The sequence below is a fragment of the Sturnira hondurensis genome, unplaced genomic scaffold (assembly GCF_014824575.4).
Source record: "Sturnira hondurensis isolate 20B ecotype Veracruz unplaced genomic scaffold, ASM1482457v3 Scaffold0006496, whole genome shotgun sequence".
NCBI lineage: Eukaryota > Metazoa > Chordata > Mammalia > Chiroptera > Phyllostomidae > Sturnira > Sturnira hondurensis.
In genome coordinates, this window is record NW_028079127.1 from 14,257,509 (window position 1) to 14,281,516 (window position 24,008).

General features: G+C 57.8%; 1 protein-coding gene across 3 annotated transcripts in view; it reads left to right on the plus strand.

Moving 5' to 3' along the window:
• The window catches only part of UBE3C (ubiquitin protein ligase E3C), a 74,953-nt gene that overhangs the window by 45,168 nt on the left and 5,777 nt on the right, over positions 1–24,008 (plus strand). For all 3 annotated transcript variants that reach the window (XM_037049512.1, XM_037049514.1, XM_037049513.1), the window contains 8 exons: positions 1,670–1,774; positions 3,844–3,931; positions 4,092–4,189; positions 5,437–5,569; positions 7,521–7,768; positions 17,707–17,919; positions 19,999–20,187; positions 20,278–20,344. In XM_037049512.1, coding sequence (XP_036905407.1) covers positions 1,670–1,774; positions 3,844–3,931; positions 4,092–4,189; positions 5,437–5,569; positions 7,521–7,768; positions 17,707–17,919; positions 19,999–20,187; positions 20,278–20,344 — 1,141 coding nt within the window. The remainder of the gene's footprint in view (positions 1–1,669; positions 1,775–3,843; positions 3,932–4,091; positions 4,190–5,436; positions 5,570–7,520; positions 7,769–17,706; positions 17,920–19,998; positions 20,188–20,277; positions 20,345–24,008) is intronic.

The following is a 24,008-nucleotide window of genomic DNA, read 5'->3' on the forward strand; positions in this document are numbered from 1 at the left end:
GCACGCTTGTGCTCGTCAGCCCGGGATGCTCTGCACCCCGCACGGGTTCCCCAGGGTCACTGCGCATTTGGGTGTCCTGGGAAACTGCCGTTGACTGGTATCCCCTCGAACCAATGGGGTTAAAATCGGCGATGGTGGCCCTGTGGGGGCGTTTACGTCTTAGGTCCTAGGTCCCCTTCACGTCTGGAACTTTCTGAGTCTCCCGTTTGGGCAGAGTCTTCTTTCCGGGTCCTCCCCAAGCCCAAAAATGTGGTCAGATTCACTGAGGGAGCATGGCCTCTGATCTCAGCGCCGGCTCCCGGTCCGGTCAGCGTCGGCGCTCCGCTTCCTCTCGCCTCTCGGTCTTCGGGCGGCGCCTGTGGTTAGTCGTGGTCGTCTCCGCAAACTGCCCTTTCGTGTCCGGAGTCTCTGAGCCGCCCAGTTGTGATGAAGAGGGGAGGGGCGTGTGCAGAGAGGCATTTCGACGTCATAAAAGGGACCCGGTTAATTTTCACAGTTTCTTAAAATTTGTCCTTTGTGTAAAACTTAGAAAAAAAGACTGTTTAAGTGAAGATGGCAGTGTTCTCAGTTGACCGTAAGATAATAAAGATTGTGACAGTTTGAGAAACATGGTTTGGACTGGGTGCAGAGCTGGTGTTGCCGGGGGTCGCCGGTGAGATGTGCCCCCCAGTTAAATTTGCGCTCGGGTGACTAACGCTTTTTCAGACAGAGACGTGTCCTGTGCAGTGCGTGCTCGGGATTCACTGCACTGTAACGAGAGCGTTGTCGGGGCTGCTGTTTGGCATCTCCGTAGCCTGGGCTTGCCGCCAGACGCGCCGTGTCTCCAGCGTGCCTCAGCGGGGCCCACCATCACCTCAGGTTCCTGTGCGCTTCAGTTGTGTGGGGCGCTCTTCCACAGTGACCTCTCCTGCAGCCGCCCCTCCTGGACACATGCCCCCAGGCCCGGGTCACTCTGCGTCTCCCCTCTTCTCCCCCTGCTTCTCTCTCCTCTCTCTCTCTCCCTTTTTTGAAAGAGGACCGTGCTCTCAGCAGGGCTCTGGACTCGGAGTTCCTGGTGACCTGGATGTTGGCATGTACGTGTCATGAAGGGCGCCTTTGCATTTCTGTGGTCTAGACGCTGAGTTGCAGGGCTTGGAGGGGAGTCTCTGAACAGCTGAGGCTGTGCCATCCCGTGCATCTGGTGGGTGCCCCTGACCTGCGGAGGCTGGGGGGTGGGAGGGCGGAGTGGTGTCACTTTTCTTGTCGGAGTGAGGTGCGTTTTTCTGCTCCAAGACACCTGGATGTAGGGTTGTTCAGAAAACAAGAAATGCTGCTTTACTTTGGGAAAACGTTTACACTGGAATCTCTCATTACAGCTCAGATGAGCCACTTACGTCTCCCAGTCTGCTTCCAGTGCCCTGACTGCCTCCCTTGTGGTATTTGGAAGTCAGCCTGGGCACGTGCGTGTCTGTGTTACCTTCGCTCTCTCTGTTGGCAGATGGCTGGCTGCTCCGTGACCCATTCTTGTGACCGCAGAGTGGGAGCCTTCCCTGTAAACCACCTGATTGCAGGGCGGGGGGCCGGGGCAGGGCATAAACACCAAAGCGCACGTGCGCTCATCGGGGCCGCTGGACTGCGGCTGGTGGCAGCCCGGGCCCGTTGGTGTGACTTGGTCCTGCTCCCCCCACAGGTCATCACCAACCTGGTGAAGATGCTGAAGTCCAGAGACACGAGGAGGAGCTTCTGTCCCCCAAACCACTGGCTGTCGGAGCAGGAGGACATCCGAGCAGACAAGGTGTCACTGCAGACCCGGGGCGCGCTCTCAACCTGTGTTCTCAGCTGCGTCTGTCTAGGGAAAGAGTAGGCCCTTCGTCGTGGTTTGTTACTCACCACGTGACTGAGTGGTGACAGGAAACGCGTATATCTCAACTCTTGGGTCACATGACACAATGCCACACATCCTGGGTTTATTGATTTTATTTGATTTTTTTAGAGATTTTACTTATTTATTTTTAGAGGAGGAAGAGAAACATCAGTGTGTGGTTGTCTCTTGTGCACACCCCCCACTGGGGACCTGCAACCCAGGCGTGTGCCCTTTCTGGGAATCGAACCGGTGACTCTGGTTCACAGGCCAGTAGTCAATCCACTGAGCCACACCACTCAGAGCCTGAGTTTATTCATTTTAATTTGCTTTTTTAACCACAAATTATATTGAACCCTGATGATTTTTTGTTGGGTTTGAAGAAGACTTTGCTTTTGTTGGTGTCATTGGTATAGATTCAGTATTTAAAACAAATGAAGCTTATCCTTGATTTTCTAAAGGAACAGACAAGTTTAAATATTACTGATGTTTAGAGCTAAAGTGTAGACTCAACAGTATATTCTTTTTTTTTAAAGAGTTTATTTATTTATCTTTAGAGGGGAAGGGAAGGAGAGAAGGAGAGAAATACCAACGTACGGTTGCCTCTCGTGAGTCCCCTGCTGGGAACTGGCCTGCAGCCCAGGCACGTGCCCTGACTGGGAATCGAACCGCGATCGTGTGGTTTGCAGGCCCGTGCTCAATCACTGTCAACAGTATATTCTTAAGAACTAAGTAACGTTGGCACTTTTGTCAGAAAAAGGCACAACCCGACAGACTCCTTTCAGATTCTCGGGGGCGGAGCAGAGAGTGGAGTGGGGGGGGCGGAGAGCAGCTGGCAGCAGCTGTGGGGCGTTCCCGCGTCCGGACGCCACCGCAGGCCCTGTGTCAACGAGCTGGGCAGGGCCCAGAGCGGGGCCTCTGAACAGCATCTCCCACCGGGAGAGCAGTCGTGGGCACGGCGGCCGGTCCTCGGTCTGGGGAAACCGGACAGGACGGGCAGTGTGAGAGAGCCAGGGGCCACGGAGGGGTTCCAGCCAGATGGAAGCGAACAGGGGCCGTGGGCCCGACCTCAGGTGGTGCTTAGGGGATGGGTTCGTGAACCTCAAACGAGCAGGCGCTTCCTGGGCTGCTGAGGGCCAACCCCACCGTTTGGACCAGTCTGAAAGAAGCGGTGGTGCGTCCAGCCTGCCTTCCCTGTGCGAGCGCGTCTGCAGGCTGACCGAGTAGCGGATGACGGGAGGCCCTCCGAGGTGTCGGCTTCCCCCTGCTGATGGCAGCGGGGGCGGTCTCTGAGCCAGATGGGCTCTCGAGTGCTGCCGGCACTGTGGTCTGCAGGGCCTCGGGGAGGCTCGTGCAGTGGCTGTCTGGGGCCAGGACACAGGTCCTGCTGCACTCGGGTTGCTGGGGGGGGCATCGGTGGCCTGTGTGCCGGCACACGTTCTCCACCTCCCCTCTGACCTGCAGCCACACACGCCCAGCGCTCTGGCCCAGCTCCTCCCCGGGGTGGGTAAGTCTGTGAGTGACTGCAAGTGTGTGGGAAACGGAGCCCATGGCAGTGTCACAAGGGGACCGTACCACAGACCCCAGGGAGTGGCAGAGCGAGAGCGTGTGGATGCTGGGAGACTCTGCGTGCACTGGGACACTGCTCGGTGCAGACAGACCAGTTGTTGCGAAAGTCACAAGAAAGTGAATGTTGAGGATTAGTAAGAAATTGTTAGCTTTTTAAGCAATATGTTTGCTTTGTAAAGCGCCATCCCCAGGATGGTGGTCACTGTGTCCCACCTCACACGTCAGCACACAGGACAGCAGAGGCTTCCTGGGGGCGCCACAGGGAAAGCAGTCACATGGGAAGTGTGCCAGGCACAGGCAGGGCGCCTGGAAGGGACATGCAGGTGGAGAGGGGCCTGGTTGCCTGCAGAGAAGTGGAATTGTCCTCAGCTTGTGGGGGCAGGTGAGCGGGGGCAGCTCGTGGGCAGCACTGAGCAGGGTTGCTGGTCCCGCAGGTCCCCCAGCTGTACGTGCCTGCTGCAAGACATGCGTGGAGGTTCCGGCGGATGGGGCGCATTGGCCCCCTGCAGTCCACCCTGGACGGTGAGCGTGCTCGGACTGCAGGTCCACTGGGGTCACTCCCAGAGCTGTGTCCCTTAGTTTGCATGAAGTGCACTGGGCACGGTGGGTTTAGGCTAGTCCCTGGGGCGTGTCCGTGGGGGTCTGAGAGGGCAGGCCCACCTAACGCAGGTCTGTGTTGCAGTGGGTGTGGAGTCGCCACCGCTGTCGGTGTCCGAGGAGCGGCAGCTGGCTGTCCTGACCGAGCTGCCCTTCGTGGTGCCGTTCGAGGAGCGGGTGAAGGTGGGTCCAGCTTTCTCTGTGGAGCATGGGGGGGGGCATCCCTCGGCGTCGCTCATGGCCCAGCTGGTCACCTGACCGCCTTGCCCGAGTGAGGCTGTAGTAGTTAGCTGTGATCTATACAGGTGTGGCAGGTCCAGCCAGGTGGCTGCGAGCATGACCTGGAAATACTTTCCCTTTAGTTGTAATTACTTTAAAAGCCTGTTATGCTGTCATTTTCTGACAATGGGGGCCAAAAGCCTAGTAAGTTTTGCTTCATTTTTGAAAGTACAATTTTTTGGAAGATTTTATTTATTTATTTCCTGGAGAGAGGGGAAAGGAGGGAGAAATAGAGGGACAGAAACATTAATGTGTGGTTGTCTCATAAACGCCCCTATACTGACCGGGGACCTGACCCACAACCCAGGCACGTGCTCTGACTGGAAATCGAACCAGCAACCCCTTGGCTCACAAGCCAGCACTCAATCCATTGAGCCACACCAGCCAGGGCTGAAAGTACAGTTCTTTAAAAAAATATGTCTTGGTACATTGTGTTAAAATATTTATACTTTATTTTTAAAGGTGCTTTATAAAAAAAGAGACGGACAGGTATCTTAATTTGTTGCCTAGTGATTTTTGACTAACTTACAGAACTTGTAATTTAAAGTGTTCTCACCAATGGAGCAGATTTCCGCGGACCGCGAGGCTCCGTTCTGAGGTCCTAGCTGGAGAGGGTGTTTCCCGGGCCTGTGCTCCCTTTTCACAGGAGGAGCCAGGGAGCGGGCTCCTCCTACAGCCCATCAGGCTTCCTCGGAAAGGGCCCACCACACAGGGTCTCGCGCAGTCCCTGAGCGCCCTCTGCTGGAGTTCCAGCGTCAGAGAAACAGGACGGACCTGCGTGGTGTGGGGATGCTCGTCCTAATGTGCAGGTGTTCACACAGCTGAGGGAGCTGCTGCTTTTCTCCCCTCCAGCACCTGAGTTTTATAAAGAGCGTCCAGAAGGAAACGTGGGGAGTTACTGTAGGTTGGTCTTAACTTGTTGTAAAATGGGGAAGAGCAGCGGTGTTACAAATGTAGAAATGTTACACACTTACGGGTGACGTATGAAATCGCCGTGTGATACCTTGGCTTTTACAAGCTGTAAGTTGACTTTACAGCTGAGGAAGGTGTGAAAGGGAAGGTTTCTCTGACAGTTTTTCCTTGGGTTGGTTACGTTTGTAATGACGGAAAGTCTGTTGGGTGGAATAACCTTACCGCCCCCTGTTCTGTAGATCTTTCAGAGGCTGATCTATGCAGATAAGCAGGAAGTTCAAGGAGATGGCCCGTTTCTCGATGGGATCAATGTCACGATAAGGAGAAACTATATTTATGAAGATGCTTATGACAAGCTCTCCCCAGAAAATGGTACGTGTCACTCTGTGTGCGTACGTGCGTGTGTGCGTGGGGCAGGGGCTCGGGAGGTATTTTAGGGAAAGCGGGTGGTTAAACAGTGAGTGGCCACCACGCGTTCTGGAGGGACTTGTTAAAACTGAGTGTGGTGGGTCAGATTCGGGCGCTTGTATCATCAAGTAAGGTTCCTGGAACTGACAAGTCCTTGCAGGGTACACTTTTAAACACTGAACTTTCTTGAGGTGAGAACCTCACCCCAACCCCGGGCGTGCCCCAGGGTCTAGTGTGGAATGGAGCTGACAGCCTGTGGCCCTGGCAGTGGGGCTAGGTAGCCACCTCCCTCCTGCAGGTCACGGGGACCGTCAGCCACCTCCAAGGCACTAAAACAAACACCGCTGCCCCCCAGATGCCCTTGTCCTCCGGGCAGTGTGTCTGGATGGCTGTGTGCCAGGTGGAAGGGACTGGAGCTGTAGCGGTCATCGGGGCAGCGCTTCCCCTGTGTGGGTGGGCGGAGCTCTGGGAAGCGTGGGGGCGTCCCTTCCCTGGGGACGCCGACCCGACCCGAGGACGCCCGTGTGCTGCCCCCAGCACTCCAGCGCACTGCAGCCCTTCCCGTGGTGGCGGCATGACGGGGCTCCATCTGCGTGGGGCCTATGGGGTGGTGCCCCAGTGAGCCCCTGGTGTCCGTCTTTGAGCTGGGCGGCCCAGCCTAACCCGCACGAGTCCCCTCCCAAGAGCCTCACTCGTCTGCGTGTTTGAGTGTCGTCGCTCTCCCAGGGCAAGGTTTCTCCCATTGTTTCCTGTGGGAGCCGTGGGAGTGGGGTGAGGCGGAAGTAGTGGTCCCCTCGGGCATCCTCACCTGGACCTCACTGTGCGTGCAGGTGGCCTCAGCACCTCCTAAGAGCTGGGCAGGGTGAGGTCCTGGAGGCTGGGCTGCTCCTGAAGGCGCCCTGGGGCTGCTGCGTGGCACTGTTCCTGGGCCCCAGCCACAGCTCCAGCCCGGGGTGGGGGGGGTGACTTGGTGACTGGCCACTGAGGCTCAGGGACAGAGACCGACCGCCCAGAACGCAGCCCTGCACTGCGCATGTCACGCCCTCTGCGAACTCTGGCTCCGAAGCAAGCTGCAGCCGGGAGGTTGGGGTTCCGCACCCTCCCCGCCCCGGGGGCATGTGGGCTGCAATGCAGTTGGCTTGGCCCCCTTGGCACGGCTTTGGTCCCTGCTGGTGGGATGGGGGACCCACTCAGTACTGCTGTGCTCCACGGAGGAGGTCGCCGTCTACGCGCAGACTGTTCACACAGGTTCTCTGACTTGGGAAGAGCCAAGGCAAAGGACACTGGTGGGAATGGGGAAGGACAGGTCACCCTCGCCTCCTGACTGAGCCTGGCCACTGGGACCCAAGTGGGCCCGCGTGGCCCGTACTTGGTGCCGGGATGCTGGCGCTGGGGTGGAAAGCTGCTGTGATCGTGCAGGCTGTCGAGGACAGGTTTGTCCCGCTCCCGTGGCCCTGTCCACACGAGACCTGTTCGGGGTGCCTGCCCGTTGCCGTGGCACAGTCGATAACCCAGGGACGTCCCCCTCTCCAGCCAAGGAGCAGTCTGAAATGGCAGTGAGGATTCCTGGGTCCACAGAACACGGGCTCCTCCGTAGCACTCGCCTCACTCAGAGGGCCTCCGAGACGCTCACCTTGCTGAAGCCTCCATTCGTTGGCCTTCCTGCCTTTGCGGCGTCAATTCTGTGATCTAGGGTCACCCTGTGTCCTTCATCCCACTCGCCGCCCCTCCTGGTTCTCGTGTGCGTCACCCTTGGGGAGGCGCGGAGACCACTTGTCCCGCCTCCCCGTCCCACCACCCCGTCTTCACACGCGGGTGCGGAGGGCTCCGAGCCGTGCATGGAAGTCCCTCTGCAGACCCCACGCCCGCCCCTCTACTCACCGCGCCGCCTTCCTGTCTCGCCTTCCCTCCCCAGAGCCCGACCTGAAGAAGCGCATCCGCGTCCACCTGCTCAACGCGCACGGCCTGGACGAGGCCGGCATCGACGGCGGCGGCATCTTCCGGGAGTTTCTGAACGAGCTGCTGAAGTCGGGCTTCAACCCCAACCAGGGCTTCTTCAAGACCACGAACGAGGGGCTCCTGTACCCCAACCCCGCCGCGCAGATGCTCGTGGGAGACTCCTTCGCCAGACATTACTACTTCCTGGGCAGGATGCTCGGAAAGGTGACGGTGTCACGCAGGGGTGGCCTCGGCCACGGGGGTGGGGGGCGTGGCGGGCCGTGTGTCTGCGCGGCCCCCTGCTTCACTGAGGGCCTCTGTTTGGAATTGGGGGCCTGATTCTGATGAACCCTGGGGAGCACTTCCTGCTTCCTGGCCCCAGCTCACCCTTATGCTGAGGCAGAAGGCCGTGGGGCACGGTGGGGTGTGCGCACCCATGCTGCGTGCGGTTGGGTGGGAGGGGGCTGGTGAAGGCTGCTGTTGTGGCATTTTTGTCGCAGACACCTGCCGACCAACCCCCCACCTGTCCGACGAGCACGGCCTGCCCGTCACTGTAGACGGAGGGGGTCGAGGGACCTAGTGCAGACTGCCCGCTTCTGTGGGGCCCTCCAAACGCTGCCTCCCCTGCAGTCGGAGCAGGACGAGGGCGCCCCCGGGGAGCCAGCCCCTCGTCACCCAGCGGTGGGTCCTGGCCGTGGAGGCCTGCTCAGGCTGCTGCAGCAGAGCTCACTAAGCCGAGGCCCACCCACTGCAGGCGTCCCGTCTCACGGCCGAGGCCAGGGTGCCCCCCACGTCGCCTGCTGACTCCGGGGTGGGGGTGCCCATCTGTGCCTGGCGCTCTGCCCAAAGGCCTCCCCTCCTGACACTCTCACCCTGGGGGGAGGTTCACTATACGGATTTTGGGGAACATGGTCACTCAGACCTCACCCAGCCTCACCCACCCGTGGCTGCTTCCCCCCATGGCAGCGTTGAGCAGCGGGGCCCGGCCCTCGGGCCTTGGAGTCCGTGGCGAGAGGCTGGGTGTGTGTGCCTTGGGTCGTGGCTGAGGTGGCAGGCCTAGTGTAGTGTGACCAAGACTGTGGTACCCTGGAGACAGTCGGGGTCGTGGCTGAGGTGGTGGCGGCCTGGACTGCAGTTGTGTCGTGAAGCCAGGCAGAGGGGGACTGAGCAGTGACCGCCAGACAGAGCCGTCAGGCCTTGTTTCTTGGCGTTTTCCTCCTAACGGCTGTGGAGACCGACCCCCTGCCGTGCAGCTCACCTTGGCGGGGGTTGCGTCTGCACGGGGGACCACGTGCACCTGGGGGCGTGCCCACCCCTCCCTGTCCCCTCGGAAGCTCAACCCAGCCGCTGTATCCCTGCAGCGTGGGGTGGGGGCTGCCGGCCCGTCTGAGGAGCAGTGGGGTTGGGGGCGGTGCCTGCCCAGCAGGTCCCAGATCCCGCTTTTTTTTTTTTTTTTTAAAGAAACAGCTATTGTTTTTTAAAAATGATTATTTATTTATCTTTAGAGAGGAAGGGAAGGACAGAGGGAGAGAAATATCAATGTATGGTTGCCTCTCGTGAGTCCTCTGCTGGGAACTGGCCTGCAACCCAGGCATGTGCCCTGACTGGGGATCGAACCGCAATACTCTGGTTCGAAGGCCCGCGCTCAATCCACTGAGCTACACCAGCCAGGGCTAGATCCTGCTCTTTGTGGCTTTCCAAAATGGCAGCTGTCTTGAGCTATAATCCACATTCACGAAACTCAGCCTTGAAAGAGGACATCGCAACAGCTCTTAGCAGAGGCCCTGAGCTGTGCCACCACCCCACTCTGATCCCGGACTGCTCCCTTGTCCACTCCAGGGTCTGGTGTAAAGGGCCAGCGGCATGTGGGCGCGGCCAACCACCACTCTGACCGAGCACGTGCAGTCTGGCGGATGTCAGCTCTTCTCTGTGGTGACAGTGTCTTGCTGGTGGTCCCTCCCCACCTGCTGGCTTCTGAGAACTCGGGGGCAGTCACAGGCAGGCACTTGTGGGGACACGGGTGCCTGGGAGCGTGCAGGCCTCGGGGAGCAGGCGTGAGCCCTTTAGGGACTGGGCTGGGGTCTGCAGCCCGAGCCTCCAAACCAGAGGGCGGGGAAGACCCTGGTGCCTCACACCCCCTGCCAGCTCTCCCCTCCTGGCCATTGCCCTCACCCTCGCAGCTGGGCAGGGTGTCTTTGTGTTTGGATTCATGTTTCCCTGGCGACTGACGGTGCTGAGTGTCTTTTCCTGGGCTTCCTGTTATCTAGGAAGAGTGAGTTGTTTGCCTTGAAGTCCTTTATTTATTCTAGTCGTGATCCCTCATCACAGATACACGATTTGCAAACATGTTCTCCTGTTTTGTGGGTTGTGTCTCACTTTTTTAATGGTGTCCATTGGAGCACAAGTTCTTATTTTTGGTGAATTCTACATTTTTTTCTCGTTGCCTGTCCTTTTGGTGTCTTACCTAAAAAACCATCACCTGACCTATGGTCTCGAAATAACCACCCCTGTGTGTCCTTCTAAGCGCTTTGCCGGCCTAGTGCCTACAGGTGGTTCTGGGGTCCAGGCGGAGATGATCTGTGTGGACAGTGTGAGGTGAGCTCTCCTGCCTGTCGGCTCCCATGTATCAGCACCAGCTCAGAACCAGGCGATCGTAACCCTGAGGGCGTCTTCCGAACTCTCCACTTGTCCCCCAGGCTCCTGACATCAGAGTGCGGCTCTGCTCTGACCACGGTGGCCTGTGTCGAGAGGGACAGGTGGTGGCAGGCCCCAGCCTGAGAGAACGGGGACATGGTGGGGGGGGGGGTGCTGTGCCCCTGCAGGTGGAGGTGGCGTGCGTCTTCAGGTCCAGGGGCGACCGACCCAGCCTAGCTATGGCCCTCTGGCTTTCCTCTCATCACCTTGTCGTTTTGGTGACAGTTCAGATGCAGGCCTGGTGGAGGGGGCCCCGGCATGGGCAGCCGGTGGGCCACACTCTTCCTTCCAACTTCCTGAAGACGGCACATCTCTCCCTCACTGTCCCTCAGGACGCTTGTTTCCTGATGCCTGGCGTGGAGCCCTTTGAGGCTGGCCTACTGTAGTTCTTTCTGCAGGGTGAGCCCAGGAACTCGCTCAGTTAACAATAAGAATAACAGAAACAGCCTTGGCCGGTGTGGCTCAGTGGGTTGAATGCCCGCCTGCGAGCCAAAGGGTTGCCAGTTCGGTTCCCAGTCAGGGCACATGCCTGGGTTGGAAAACAGAGAGGGACGACAGGAGCCTGGACAGGCCCACGGACGGTGCCACACCCAGTGTGGTGACAGGCGGCAGGGAGAGGCACTCCGGTAGCCAGGGTTTGGTGTTTCCCAATTGTATATTCCTTCCCTTCCTGAATGTGCAGACTGTGTAGTCTCAATGGCTGCAGAGACAGGAGAGTTGGGTGCCCCTGGCCCTCTGAAGTCGGGGGAGCTGCTGGTCACGTGGGCTGGCAAGGAGTGGCACCCCCCGTTGGGTGGTGGCCGCTTGTAGACTCGGGAGCTGGGGTGCTTCTTACCCCCTGGTTCTATGCGTCCCGTCACCCAGGGTCCGGGCAGGGCGCCTGGGGTCTGGTTTGTGCAAGTCTTGTCTCAGTGAGGCTGTTTGAAAGAACGGTGCTCAGACAAGCCTGTGAGGGGACCACAGTCACCCGAGGGTGGTGGCGGGCCCATGCGTTGCGGGCCCACGTGGCTTTCTGCAGGCGTCCCTCAGGAAGTGCTCGCTCCAGACAACGCCCTGGTGACCGGCTGACAGACAGCTGCGCTTGTGTGGCCGGTCGGACCGTCGGGGCCGGAGGAGAGTGCGGCACAGCGCTGACGGCTGGGCTGCGCAGGAAGCTCACGGGGGCGAGACTGTGTGTTGATGGATGACGGTGTTTATTGGGTCGTAATGTATTTAAATCCCCCTAATGCATATGTTAGTGATTGTTTGCTGTGACAGAGTGCCGCCGGGCCCCGGGAGCAGTCCTGCCCAGGGAGAGTTCTCCGCGCGCTGTTCGCCCCCCAATTAGGAGTTCCATTAGCAGATGGCTCCTGTGGCTGGCGTGGCACTTACCGCCTGTAAATCAGGCCGCGCCGGGGCAAGTAAACAGCTCAAGGATGTGGTAATGTCATCTCCAGCGTTTTTATTCAGACAGAAGCACCTAGGCCCATTTAAGCCAATTAAGTGCAGAATATTTATTGAAGGAAATCTTTTATCGTATTTGAATTCTACTTGAAAATGGCTCCTTTTTCCCCTTGCTTTAGAATATTGATTTAATTGGAACAGGATACCTATAAATCAGATTGTTCGATGAAATCTTGGTCGTATATTTTAAATTTTAATTAGATTGTGAAATGCCCGTGCAGTTTATAATTTTGTATTTTAGTGTGCCCTTAATGTACCCTAGAGCACAGTTAGCAGTTTGTCCCGAGAGTTTGGAGAGTCGGGAACAGATGTTTGTCCGTGTCAGTAGTCCCTTTGTTAAATGCTCCGGGTTTGCCGGAGCTGTGAGACTAGAGGGAGGCGAACGCTAGTGATGCCAGTGGCCTTGGTCCTCAGGCGGCACAGCCTCCGCTCCTCGGGTCTGGTTCTGACCCGCAGACCCGTGAGGGCACTGGGACTGAGTGTCCTCACCGCCTGCCCTCGGACCGGGTTTGCCCTCGGACCAGGTGCTGCGACTGCTGGTGCTTCTTGCCCGGAGGCTCTTTAAATGTGACCCCTGGCAAACAGCTGCCCGTCCCGCGCCAGCAGGAACCTCCTGGTGATCGGAGGCCATCTTGCTTGCACGCTCTCCGAGCTGGACCACGGGTGGTTCCTCCTGAGCTTGCTGTCACTGACCAGCAGCATTTGTTGTAGCAGAAAAGTCCAAGGTCATTATTTACAAACGTTACTGTTTTGGAGCCCACCCCTTCTGAGAATTGTGCCTGAGTTTATAGCGTCTTTGTAATCATGACTTAGGTTTTTTCCTGTCAAGACAAAGCCATCACAGATTGGGAGGTTATATTTTCTTGTCAGCCAAGATCATAGTTTTCTATACAAGTTCCTTTATTTCTTTAAAACTAAACACAAGACAGCCCTGGCTGATGTGGCTCAGTGGATTGAGCGTGGCCTGCAGACGGGAAGGTCGCCAGCTTGATCCCCAGTCAGGGCACAGGCCTGGGTTGTAGGCCGGGTCCCCAGTAGGGGGCGTGTGAGAGGCAACTAATCGATGTTCCTTTCCTTCCCTTTATCTCTCTCTAAAAATAAACAAACAAAATCTTTAAGAAAATAAAACACAAAATGAAAGTGGCTCGACCCTGTAGGGAAAACGACAGGTGTACTGCAGAGTTCAGGTGACCTGGTACCTGGACACAGTGTGGCAGCGCTGGCCACTCCAAGGTTGCCTCCAGATCTCCGTCTGGCCCCGTCGAAGGTCTTCTTTGCTCCTGAGAGATCCTCCTTTTTTAGAGTGAGAGGAAGGGAAGGAGGAGAGAGGGAAACATTGGCTGCTTTCTGTGTGCGCCCCAACTGGGAACCGACCAACCCTGCAGCCTGGGGGTGCCCCGACTAGGAGTCGAACCCATGGCGTTTTGGTTTTCGGGACAACCCCCTGCCCACTGAGTCGCCCGGCCAGGGCGTGGCCGCCGTGCTTCCGAGCAGGTGCCAACACGAGTGCACCCGGTGCTCGGCCGTCGTCGCACCAAAGCCACGCCCCTCTGTGAGCTGTGCTGCACTGTGGCCGTGCAACCGAGAGAGCCTGGGCCTGGCAGGTCCTCCCCGAAGTCTGCTGTGCGTCTCCGCCTGGCCAGCAACCGCCTGAAAATAAGACGCAGCTTGTTCCAGCTGCCTCAAACACCTACCACTCCTTTGAAGTATTGAGTTGCGCCTCCCACTGAGCAGGGGGCACTGGGGCGGACGTTGTGTGGGAGGTGGCAGGGCAGGCCCCCGGACCCCAGCTCCTGAGTGAGCCAGCCAAGCACGCTCCCGGTCGCCTGCAGGGACCCTGGTGGGAAGCCAGGGCTCCCGGGTGCCTCTGGGAGTGCAGGTCGCCCATGGCAGCAGGGACTCAGGCAGGGAGACCAGCTGAGGAGTCCCAGGCGTTCGTCCCTGGAGGTCCTGGTGGGGAGGAGGGGTCAGGTGTTGAGGCGGACTGTCTGGGTTTTGCTATGAGAACAAGGAGGGTAGGGTGCCGCTGGCTGAGGGCGTGCTCGGGGAGGGCTGATGTCAGACGTTCCTTCAGGGGTCCTGGTGGTACTTGAGGGCTGGACCGAGCAAGGAGCAGGTTTGGGCTGAGCCAGGAGCACTGTTGTCTCACTGAGGGCCTGCCCTGGGCCGTGTTACCCAGGGAGCACGTGTGTGCAGCTGCAGCAGTATGGGGTTGGGAGTGCGCTGGAGAACTCAGTAGCAGTGAGTCAGGGGAGGTGGTGAGCAAGGTAGGGAGAAGCCCAGGAAAGTGCTTCCCGGGAGAGGGGTGGGAGTAGGGTCAGGGACTGCTCTAGGGTCAGACAGATGGGATGAGAAGGGACCGCGGGGCCGGGCAGTGTTTGTGGAGCGTGGAGACCAGAGCTGCAACAAGCCTCCGGTGCGTCTCGGGCTGTCCTGCTCCCTACGCCCCTAGGAGTGCCCCAGCAGACAGAAGACGTGTGCACCGTGGGTGCCGACTCGGAGCAGACCGCAGCTCTCCCAGCAGCGCACCAGACCACCAGGCCCTAGGCTGCAAGGGGAACCCCAGAGCCCCGTGTCCATTGGGTCCAGAGTAGGCTGGGCAAGTTCATGGAGGCTTCAGGGTCGCTGGTCTAGGAAGGCAGTGACTGGGATGTAGTGACTTTTCTTTTAATTTGGAGAGACAGAGAGCACTGATTTGTTGTTTTGCTTATTGGTGCACCATTGGCTGAGTCTTACCTGTGCCCTGACCGGGGATCGAACCTGCAGTGTCAGAGCCTAAAGATGATGCTCTGGTGTCCCGAGCTGCCTGGCCAGGGCCATGCAAGTGGGGTTCTGACCTGGGGGCTGCGTGCCCTCCTCTTCGGATTCTCTCCCGAAAGGCTTGGGCTGCGCTCCTGGGCTGGAACACAGTCAGAAAAGGCCCGGCCAGTGTGGTGGGGCTAGGGGTGTGAACCCTCGGGGAGGGGGCTCACTGGAGCTGGATTGCGAAGGCCTCGGGTTTGCAACGAGTGTGGGTGGGTGAGTGGTTTTTGTAACCTGAGATGTCCCCAAAGGGAGTAAACGTGTTTTTTTTTTAAAGATTTTATTTATTTATATTTAGAGGGGAAGGGAAGGAGAGAAGGAGAGAAATATCAGTGTGTATGGTTGCCTCTCATGAGTCCCCTGCTGGGAACTGGCCCACAACCCAGGCATGTGCCCTGACGGGGAATCGAACCGGGATCCTGTGGTTCGCAGGCCCGCGCTCAATCCACTGAGCTACACCAGCCGAGGCGGGAGTAATTGTGGTTTTGAACATGAATCACGGGCACAAGATTCCAGGCCGCGAAGTGGTCCCTGGACCGTGGGTGGGCACCACATGTGGGCTGTGGACGGCCACCCGCCCCTCGGAGCCTGCACGCAGTGGTCAGCGGCCACGGGACACACCGCTCCTGCATTCAGAAGCACGCTGCTGCCAATGCACGTCCCTGCTCTGTGTTTCTGTTCGTCTTTGAAACTTGGAGGCCAGCAGGGCCCGAGGCAGGGTTTTCTTCTTGTTCCTTCAGGGACCCTTAAGAACGACATTGCTGATACAGTTTTCAGATGAAGTTACAAATGTTCACTTTGTAGCCACCTGAAGATTGATAAAGATGCATTTGAAAAGCATTATTTTTTTTATCGATTCTTAATGTAGTAAATTACCGGCGCTATTGGGCAGCACAGAGAGCAGCGCGGCGTGGGCCACACCTGCCCTCTCGACGGAGCCGCAGCCCTGTGGTAATTGGGCAGGGCTGCACTCACTTATATTAAAAGGCTCCTGTGATAATTAATCCTCTTTATTTCAGATCATTTTGGCACAATTTCCACCTATAAACACTCATAAAACACAGACAGTTGAAAAATCCCTTGCAGGTTTTTTCCATACACCTATGGCCGGTCTCTGTGACAGGTGGTTATTGATGTAGCTCGGGAACCAGCCGGTCAGCTGGCCGAGATGAAAAATGCTAAGTGGATTATTTTGCATAAAAAATAGGCAGTTTTTGAAGTTGTATAATTAACCTGTGTTTAGAAAATACCTTGATTTATGCTGACATTTGTGTCTCGGTTGCATACATTATGGAAATTTAATTTATAATGCATTTAGCTGATGCAATCGTGGTTTTTAGTGCTGTCATTTATTAGTGCCTGTGCATAAATGCTCCAGAGGGTGAGAGCTGCCTTCTGTAAAAAATTGCACCTTTGCGTTTCCACTTTGTGAGTCACGGTGGGGTTCTGTTTGAAGTTCAGGGAGCTCGGGCCAGTGTGGCCGGTCTCACTGGTTTGCTGTCACCGATGCAGACTTGACAGACAGTGGCCTCAGGCACAGGGCGGCTATCCTGCATGTGGCCCATCTGGTCGCCGTGGCTTCCCATCTCCGGCCTTGTTCACCCTGAGGTGGCAGGGCTCCCGTGCGCTGTGAGGCCGTGGCCTGCGGCGTCACCTCAGCCCAGTTCCCCTCCATGGTGCCAGTAGCCGAGGCATTACCCGGTCCCTCAGGAAGACGGCCTTTTCTGCCAACTTTTCTAAAGTATTGGGTCAACATTAGTCTTCAGATCAGAAGTAAAAGCAAGCCATTTCCGTGTCCCTGAGACATCGGCTGGTGGGGATGTGGCAGAGTCCGCAGTTGACAGGAGCTCTGGGCCCTGTGGCCACAAAGCCTTCCGGGAGCAAGATGCCGGAAGATGTGCTTCCTAGACGTCGCCCGCAGGGTGACGTGACCAGCCTGTTGGCACTGCCAGTGGGCCTGCTGGTGGGGAGGTGGAAACTCGGCCGGGCTGGCCTGTGAGCGCCCTTAGGGCTGTGGGTGACAGGTGCCCTCTCGAGTGTGGGACTTCCCGACCACCCCTTCCCCCAGCAGTTGCTCGCTCGCATGGTGGCCGCTGGGCTTGGCTGAGCTCCTTCCCTGCTGGGCCTGGGAGGGGCTGAGACCTTGGGTGCACGGCACCCTTCCCTGGCTGTGGGCCCTCTCAGCGTGTGCCGGTGAGATCTTGGTGCAGTGCTGTGGTCTCAGGAGATGTGCCTGTGTCACCACACACCTCCCCAGGCAGGCCTCCCCCAGGCCTTTCCAAGGTGGGACCCTCCTCACCACACCCACTGTCCTTCTGAGGTCACTCCATCCTGGCCAAGGGTCACAGGCTGTCCCCCAGACAGATGGTCCATGGCCACCGAGTGCAGGGCCAGGCCTGCAGCTGCCATTGACCTGATGGGTCAGGGCCACATCACTACTCCTCTCACCTGGGAAGTGGGAGTGTCCCCACCAGAAAGGCCCGTGCAGGAACCTGGACCTCGAGGCAGCCGCCAGCAGCCAGCAGCCAGGCAGTGGGTGCCAAGTGTGTCCTTGACACTGTCCTGCACTGGGCAGGTGCTCGGCATGGGAGCTGCTGTCTTCAGCAGTGGTTTTTGACCAGAAAGCTTGGTTGTGGCCCCAGCCAGTCCTCCACAAGGTGAGAAGGGGGTGTCTGCCTCTCGGGTGTGGGCTGGCTCATGGTCACAGGATGAATGTGGCCTGAGGACACCCGACTGTGGACTTGTGGCCCCCAGAGCTAAGAGACAGCACGTCTGCTGTTCAGGCCCCTCAGTCTGCGGTGCGCGGTGACGGCAGCACCGGGAGGTGCAGAGCCGGGTCCCCGGGGGGGACATGTGGGTGCCGTCCACACGGTGCTGTTTCTCCCCTCCTCTCTCCTTCTCCTCTCTCTAAAAATAACTAAAAATCTTTTTTTTTAATTTCCCATTGGTGTTAACCTTCTGTGATTTCAGCCCCTAAAACACCTCGATAGTCTGGTGCAGGGTCTTGGATGCGCCGAACGCATGCCTGACTGCTGCGGCTGTGGCCTGGCAGTAGCGGACGCAGCGCCCACTGAGTCCGTGCCCCGGCACCCTGGTCTCTGACACAGAGGAAGGCCGCCTGCTGCCTGGGGTTCCGTGGCCCTGCAGGATGCACCCGGCTGTTGGTCTTCCGGAAGCCTGGGGACCGCCGGGAGGCACTGACCGCTGGCGCTGTCCTGTTGCAGGCCCTCTACGAGAACATGCTGGTGGAGCTGCCCTTCGCCGGCTTCTTCCTGTCCAAGCTGCTGGGCACCAGCGCCGATGTGGACATCCACCACCTGGCGTCCTTGGACCCGGAGGTGTACCGGAACCTGCTGTTCCTCAAGAGCTACGAGGGCGATGTGGAGGAACTGGGGCTGAACTTCACCGTGGTGAACAACGACCTCGGGGAGGCACAGGTGCGGCCCGGGGCAGGGCGTCCTCACAGCGCCCGGGACTGCCGTTGTCCGGGGGCCTCACCACCACAGGGTCCCGGCGCCTCGTTCTGTCTGGTGGGGAAGGGGGACGGCAGGGAGGAGGCGTCGCCTCCATTCTGGGGTCACTCAGTAACCTCCTCGATTCGGTAGTTGGGCAGTCTCAGCACCGAGACTGCTGACAGCGGCGGCCTGGCATCCGGTTCCGTGGCTCCCGGCAGGTCCCCTGAGTGACAGGGCTGCAGAGGGTGCTGTGTGAGAATAATTAGACCAGCCGGTCGAATGGGGTGAATTGAGAGAGTCACTGGGAAGACATCTAATTTGGGGAGCTCTCACAGACTTCTGGAGACGCAGATGCAACAGCCCAGCCCTCGGTGCAGGTCTTCACGTTTACAACGTGCCGTGGGTTCAAGACCTCCAATGTGCAGGTTCTTCGTTGCGTCTGCAGGCCTGTCAGTTAATCTTCCCGTCCAGAACTGTGGCTTTCTCTTCAAATCTGATGTCTTCAGTGCAGCCAGTGTGGCTGTTTGCTGGCCCGCAGTAAACAGCTCAAGGCTTCAGCCTCCGCTGTCGGCGTGCACGCCTCCCTTGAGGTGTTCAGGCTTAAGGAGGGCCATGCATCACCGTCCACCACGCAGACTGGCCTTGGCCTGGAGGCGGGAGACCACGGTGGAAGTCTTGCCCTGCGCTCTGTGACCTGGGGCTGGCCAGAGGCCCCTGTTGAGGTGCAGGGGACAGGGCTGCTCCAGGCTGTATGTCTGGGAGGGGCCTCGCTGGCTATAGGTGACACTGCTCTGGTCCGTGTGTACAGGTGCAGGGGTGCCCCATGGATGGACGTCTGGGGACCAGTTTGACCTGGTGTTAAACCCACGTGGTGGTTTAGGTGCGTGTAGCCTGAGAGGAGTGTAAGGTGTGGCCACATTCGGGTTCCAGAAATGTCCATGCTGTCTGGCTGGGGGTCGGGAAGCCCCTTGGCTGCCACTGATTGCCTTTCGGGCCCTTTGTCTCCGAGTCACATGGAATGTGGGCCGTTGTTACTGGCCTTTAGTCCACTTAAGGGGCCCCTGCATTTCATCTGTGGAAGTGGAGCCCAAGCCAGCTGGTGAAAGGTGGCCCGTCGGAGTGGCCACGGTGGGGCAGGGGTGTTGGGGGCATAGCCCCGCACCACAGTGGAGACAGCAACTCAGTGCTGAGGACAGGCACCAGTGACAGGGCTGCATCACTACGTGAGGCCAGGCAGCCCTGGCGCCGAAAGACGTGCGGTGAAGCCGGGAGATGGGGTGAAGCTGGTGCCCCCTGGGCGAGGTGTCTTTGTTTCCTGCAGTCAGATCCTCCCCGTGTTTTTACCCCAGAAGCTCGCTGCCCACTCTGCGGTCACAGGACACCCAGTCTGCCATGCTGCTTGGTCCTCGGCCCAGGGCTGTCACTCCAAGGCGTCTGTGCTCCATTTGGAGGGACCGTCTCTTTCTCCTCCTCGCTGTGGACAGCGGTGCTGGAGTGCATGGAGGAGGCCTTTCTCTTAGGTGCTCATGAACAGGGAGCTTGAAAGCATACTCTTGGGAGTCAGGCTCGGGCGTTTGCAGTCGTCCGTGGTCATCAGCTGCCTCGCTTGTAGGGGCTTCCGTCATCACACGTCACCTCCTGTTGATGTCAGGAGAAGTGAGCCGGATGCTGGTGTGAGTCCTTGGGTCACTGCAGCCTCAGTCCTGAAGCCGTGCTGTCTCCAGAATGCATCCCCCCCCCCCCGACTTCAGGGGGTCATTTGGATCAGAGCTTGGCCCTTTGTGGTTTCTGATATTGTAAACGGAAGGGCCATGGTGACATTGCTGCCATCCCTTTTTACCGTGGAGAGAGCAGGGCGGTCCATGCCTGTGAGGAGGGCCGAGCTGCTGGGCCCTGGGAACACAGGCCCGTGGGCTGGGCGCACACAGTGGTCCACTCACTGCTCAGGCTCTTGTTCGCAAAGCAGCGCTGCCCAGCCTCTGGGAGGTGATCCCTCCTGGCTCTCGCTTCTCCGGTGGTGCTGCTTCAAGGGCTTTAAGACCCTTGTCTTAACATTCACAGGTAGTCGAGCTAAAGTCCGGTGGAAAAGACATCCCCGTCACCAGCGCGAACCGCATCGCCTACATCCACCTGGTGGCTGACTACAGGCTGAACCGGCAGATCCGCCAGCACTGCCTGGCCTTCCGCCAGGGCCTGGCCAGCGTGGTCAACCTGGAGTGGCTACGCATGTTCGACCAGCAGGAGATCCAGGTCTGCAGCCCAGCACGCCCAGGGGCGCCGTCGTGGGGGGCACGGCTCCCTCACCCCGCCTCTCGTTCCACACAATGTTTCTTCTTCCAGGTGCTGATTTCTGGGGCACAGGTGCCCATCAGTCTAGAGGACCTGAAATCCTTCACCAACTACTCAGGTATGTAACCGCCCTTCTTCCTACACACGCCGCCGGCGCCCGTTCTTATGTAGGCAACGCATTTTCAACCCTGTGTGTTGAAAGACTGTAGTGAGCCTGCGGCCAAGAGGTTGCGGGTTCGATTCCCGGTCTGGGTGAGTCCGGGCGGCAGCCAGTCGGGGTGCCTCTCTCTCTCTCGCATCAGTGTTTCTCCCCCTCCTCTCACTTTCTCTAAGAGCAATGAAAATGTGTCCTTGAGTGGGGACTGCAAAACGACAGTTTTAGAAACTGCAGTGAGGCCACGGCCCTGTTCCTGGTCCCGTCTGCAGTCCCTCCACACGCGCCCCCTTCCCCCAGCAAGTCCCTGCTCCTCCGATGCCCGTGTGTTTACGCACAGATGCAGCCGCTGCACGTCCTGTGGGGTCTTCCTCCGCCTGTGGACAGTGGGCTGCTTCCAGGCTGGCACGTTTAACAGCAGTGCCAGCCCCCAAGAGCCCACCAAGAAAAGAAAGACGGAAAGGAAAAGAAGCAGCCTGAAAATTGGGCCTCATCGGGTCTTTATTTGTTTCATTATATTAAACTTAAGTGTGTCTGCTTTTCAAGAAAGTGACAAACCAAAGCTGCACAATTGGCCAGCAAGCACATGGAGACACTCAGCGATGCCGGCCGTCGGAGGAGCGATGGGTTAAGCTGCAGTCGCAGTCAGTGCGCCTTCTGGGCGCCTGTGAGTTTTTAAGTGAACCTCATGGTGCGTGTCGGAGCGATGAGAGAAACAGACCCTGCAGCAGCCACTGGTGCCGGGCCCTGCCGCCCCTGCCCGCTCTTCAGCCCGTCTCCTCTGGCGTCTCCGTGCGGCGGGGGTGTGGCTTCTGTTTGGCAGGCGGCAGGAGCCTAAAACGTTTCCCCGCCGTGACTATCCTCACCGGTGGTTTCTGTGATGAAGGAGGTGTATGGGATTTAACTCCCCACTAGAATAGACAGCTTCATTTCTATTTCTGCCAATGTGTAAAGTCTTTTATTTTTAAAGAGAGGGAAAGGGAGGGAAAAAGAAAGGGAGAGACTCATCAGTGTGTGGTTGCCTCTCTCATGCCCCCTCCTGGGACCTCGCCTGCTGCTACCAAGGCATGTGCCCTGACTGGGAATTGAACCAGTGACCCTTTGGTTTGCAGGCCGTGGCTCAGACCCCTGAGCCACACCAGCCAGGGCTACCGTGTTGTTGTGTTTTTTTAACAAGCGAAGCCCAGAAGTTAAATTAGTCCCTGAAGGATCTGAACACTTTTTGCTGAAATTTGCATGACTATGGCTCACAGGAAACGGTACAGACCTTTGAATGTTTGGGGAGGGTGCGTTCACCCTTTCAGTCTCTTGGCTCGTCTGTAGAGACCTGTGCAGGGTCTAAAGCACGTGAAAATCATTTCTGTTCTGTGCCAGCGGGTCTGTCTTCATTGTGTGCATGGACATTGTGGAGTATTTCACGTGCCGGGAAATTCAGAGCACAGTCCTGACCAGACCAGGTGGCTCAGTGGCGTGTGTCCTGTGACCCGTGTCTGAATGTGAAAGTGAACTGGGACCAGATAGAAGCAAAGTTGATCAGTGGTCCTGAGATTACAAATCAGTTTTGCTTTTTTTAAAGTTTGTTTTTCTGTCCTGGCTGGCGTGGCTCAGTGGATTAAGCAATGCCCTGCAAACAGAGGTCACCAGTTCAATTCCCAGTCAGGGCACAGGCCTGGGTTGCGGGCCAGGTCCCCAGTAGGGGGCGCCCGAGAGGCAACCACGTATCGATGTTTCTTCTCCCCCTTTCTCCCTCCCTTTCCCTCTCTCTAAAAATAAACACATATTTTTTAAAATTTTGTTTTCCTTGTTCTATTGTGTGAATAGTATACATAGTGCATAATTTACTTTTTAAAACTAAGGATATTCAAAATCTGTATACATCTTTTAAAATGATAGTAACCATTCACAACTAATGAAATAACAGGCAATTTTCTTCATTGTACTCTTTTTTTTTAAAGATTTTATTTATTTATTTTTAGAGAGAGGGGAAGGGAGGGAGAAAGAGAGGGAGAGAAACACCAGTGTGTGGTTGCCTCCCACTCGTCCGCCACTGGGAACCTGGCCCACAACCCAGACATGTGCTCTGACTGGGAATCGAACTGCAATCATCTGGTTCGCAGGCCCGCACTCAATCCACGGAGCCGTACCAGCCAGGGCATCATTGTACTCTTTTTTAATACTCTCCTGAGGACATGTCTGTTGATTCTGTGGGGGAATAGGGAGAGCAGCCTTGATGTGAGAGAGAGACATGCATCATATGCGTCCTGACTGCGGACAGAACCCACAGGCCGGGCGTGTGCCCCGACTGGGAATTGAACCGGCATCTCAGTCCACTGAGCCACACCAGCCAGGGCAAATGCATATTCCTTTTAATATTTAAGTCAGAAATGCGTGTCCTATGCAGGACATCCAGCTGTGGCTGAGTGAGGGGAGGGTTTCTCTCCTCAAAAATCAGTATTTGCCTGATGTCAAAGGCAGAGAAGAGGACCCCAGAAGAGGAAGTTACAGATGACTATCCCTCATGCCTGTGCAGGGTGACGCTTCGCAGCACAGCAGGGCAGCGGGGTCTCCCTGAAGCAGACGCAGGGTGTCCAGAGTTCACAGCTGGCGGCACACTGGCCAGCAGAGGCCCCTGTGCTCACCGCTGAGGCGCAGGGGCTCGCTCCTGTTGTCTTGCCCAGCCCCGCAGGGGGCCCGGCAGGTGCAGCGGATGACTCGGGCAGGGGGCAGGAAAGGAACAGCGGGAGAAGTAAAGGTCTGCGTGGTCGACGTGGCCACAGAGAGAGGAGACGCCCTGGGGCTGACCAGCAGCTTCGGCAGACTGCATGTGGGTTGGTGCACAGGAGCCAGCCCCGTCTCTGTGTCAGTGAAGGGTGAGGTTCGTGAAACAGCTGTGTGCAAAGCAGCATCGAGAAGAATGAAGTGCAGGTGTGGCGCACAGAAGACTCGGGTGGGTGGGTGGCCGTCCGCTCGTCCCTGGTGGGCTTCCCTCCAGATTAAGGTGCAGGTTTAACATAGCCCTTTATCCCAGGATCCACAGGCCGACTGGAGATGAGTGGGCTGGTTTTAAATGGTGTCTGGAAATGCGCAGGACCTAACGTAGCCGCAGCAGTTCTGTGGGGCAGAGCCAAAGCAGTCAGGCTCTGTCCGGAACGCAGCACGAAGCCAAGGTGATGAGGACACGGGGCAGTGGTCACAGGGACAGTCAGTCATCGGCTGTCCGTCGTTGGGCGTTCAGAAGCGAAGCCTTCTGCTGTGCTCACCAGCTTCTCAGCCGGTCACTGCTGCTGGGCCAAGATCCAGAGAGAGAGAGAGTGGGCCTTCTCGAAGGGGGTCAGAGGCCTGCGGGGCAGACTGTGCTGTGACGCGAAGGAAGAAACCGTCGTGGCTTTTGGGTTAGGCAGAGTACCGCCCAAGAGCGTGATCCAGAAAAGGGACACTGGTGGGACATCGGCCCTCCTCCAAATCATAGATCGTGGGCTTCCAGAGATGCTATCGAGGAAATGACAGCACAAGCCCCAGATTGGGGGGGAGAGCACTTAAAGTGACCCCTGCACACATGGGAGGTGACAGGTTGGATGGGAGAGGGAGGAACGCGCCCCGCTCTGGGGACGTAAAGCAGACGCTGTGG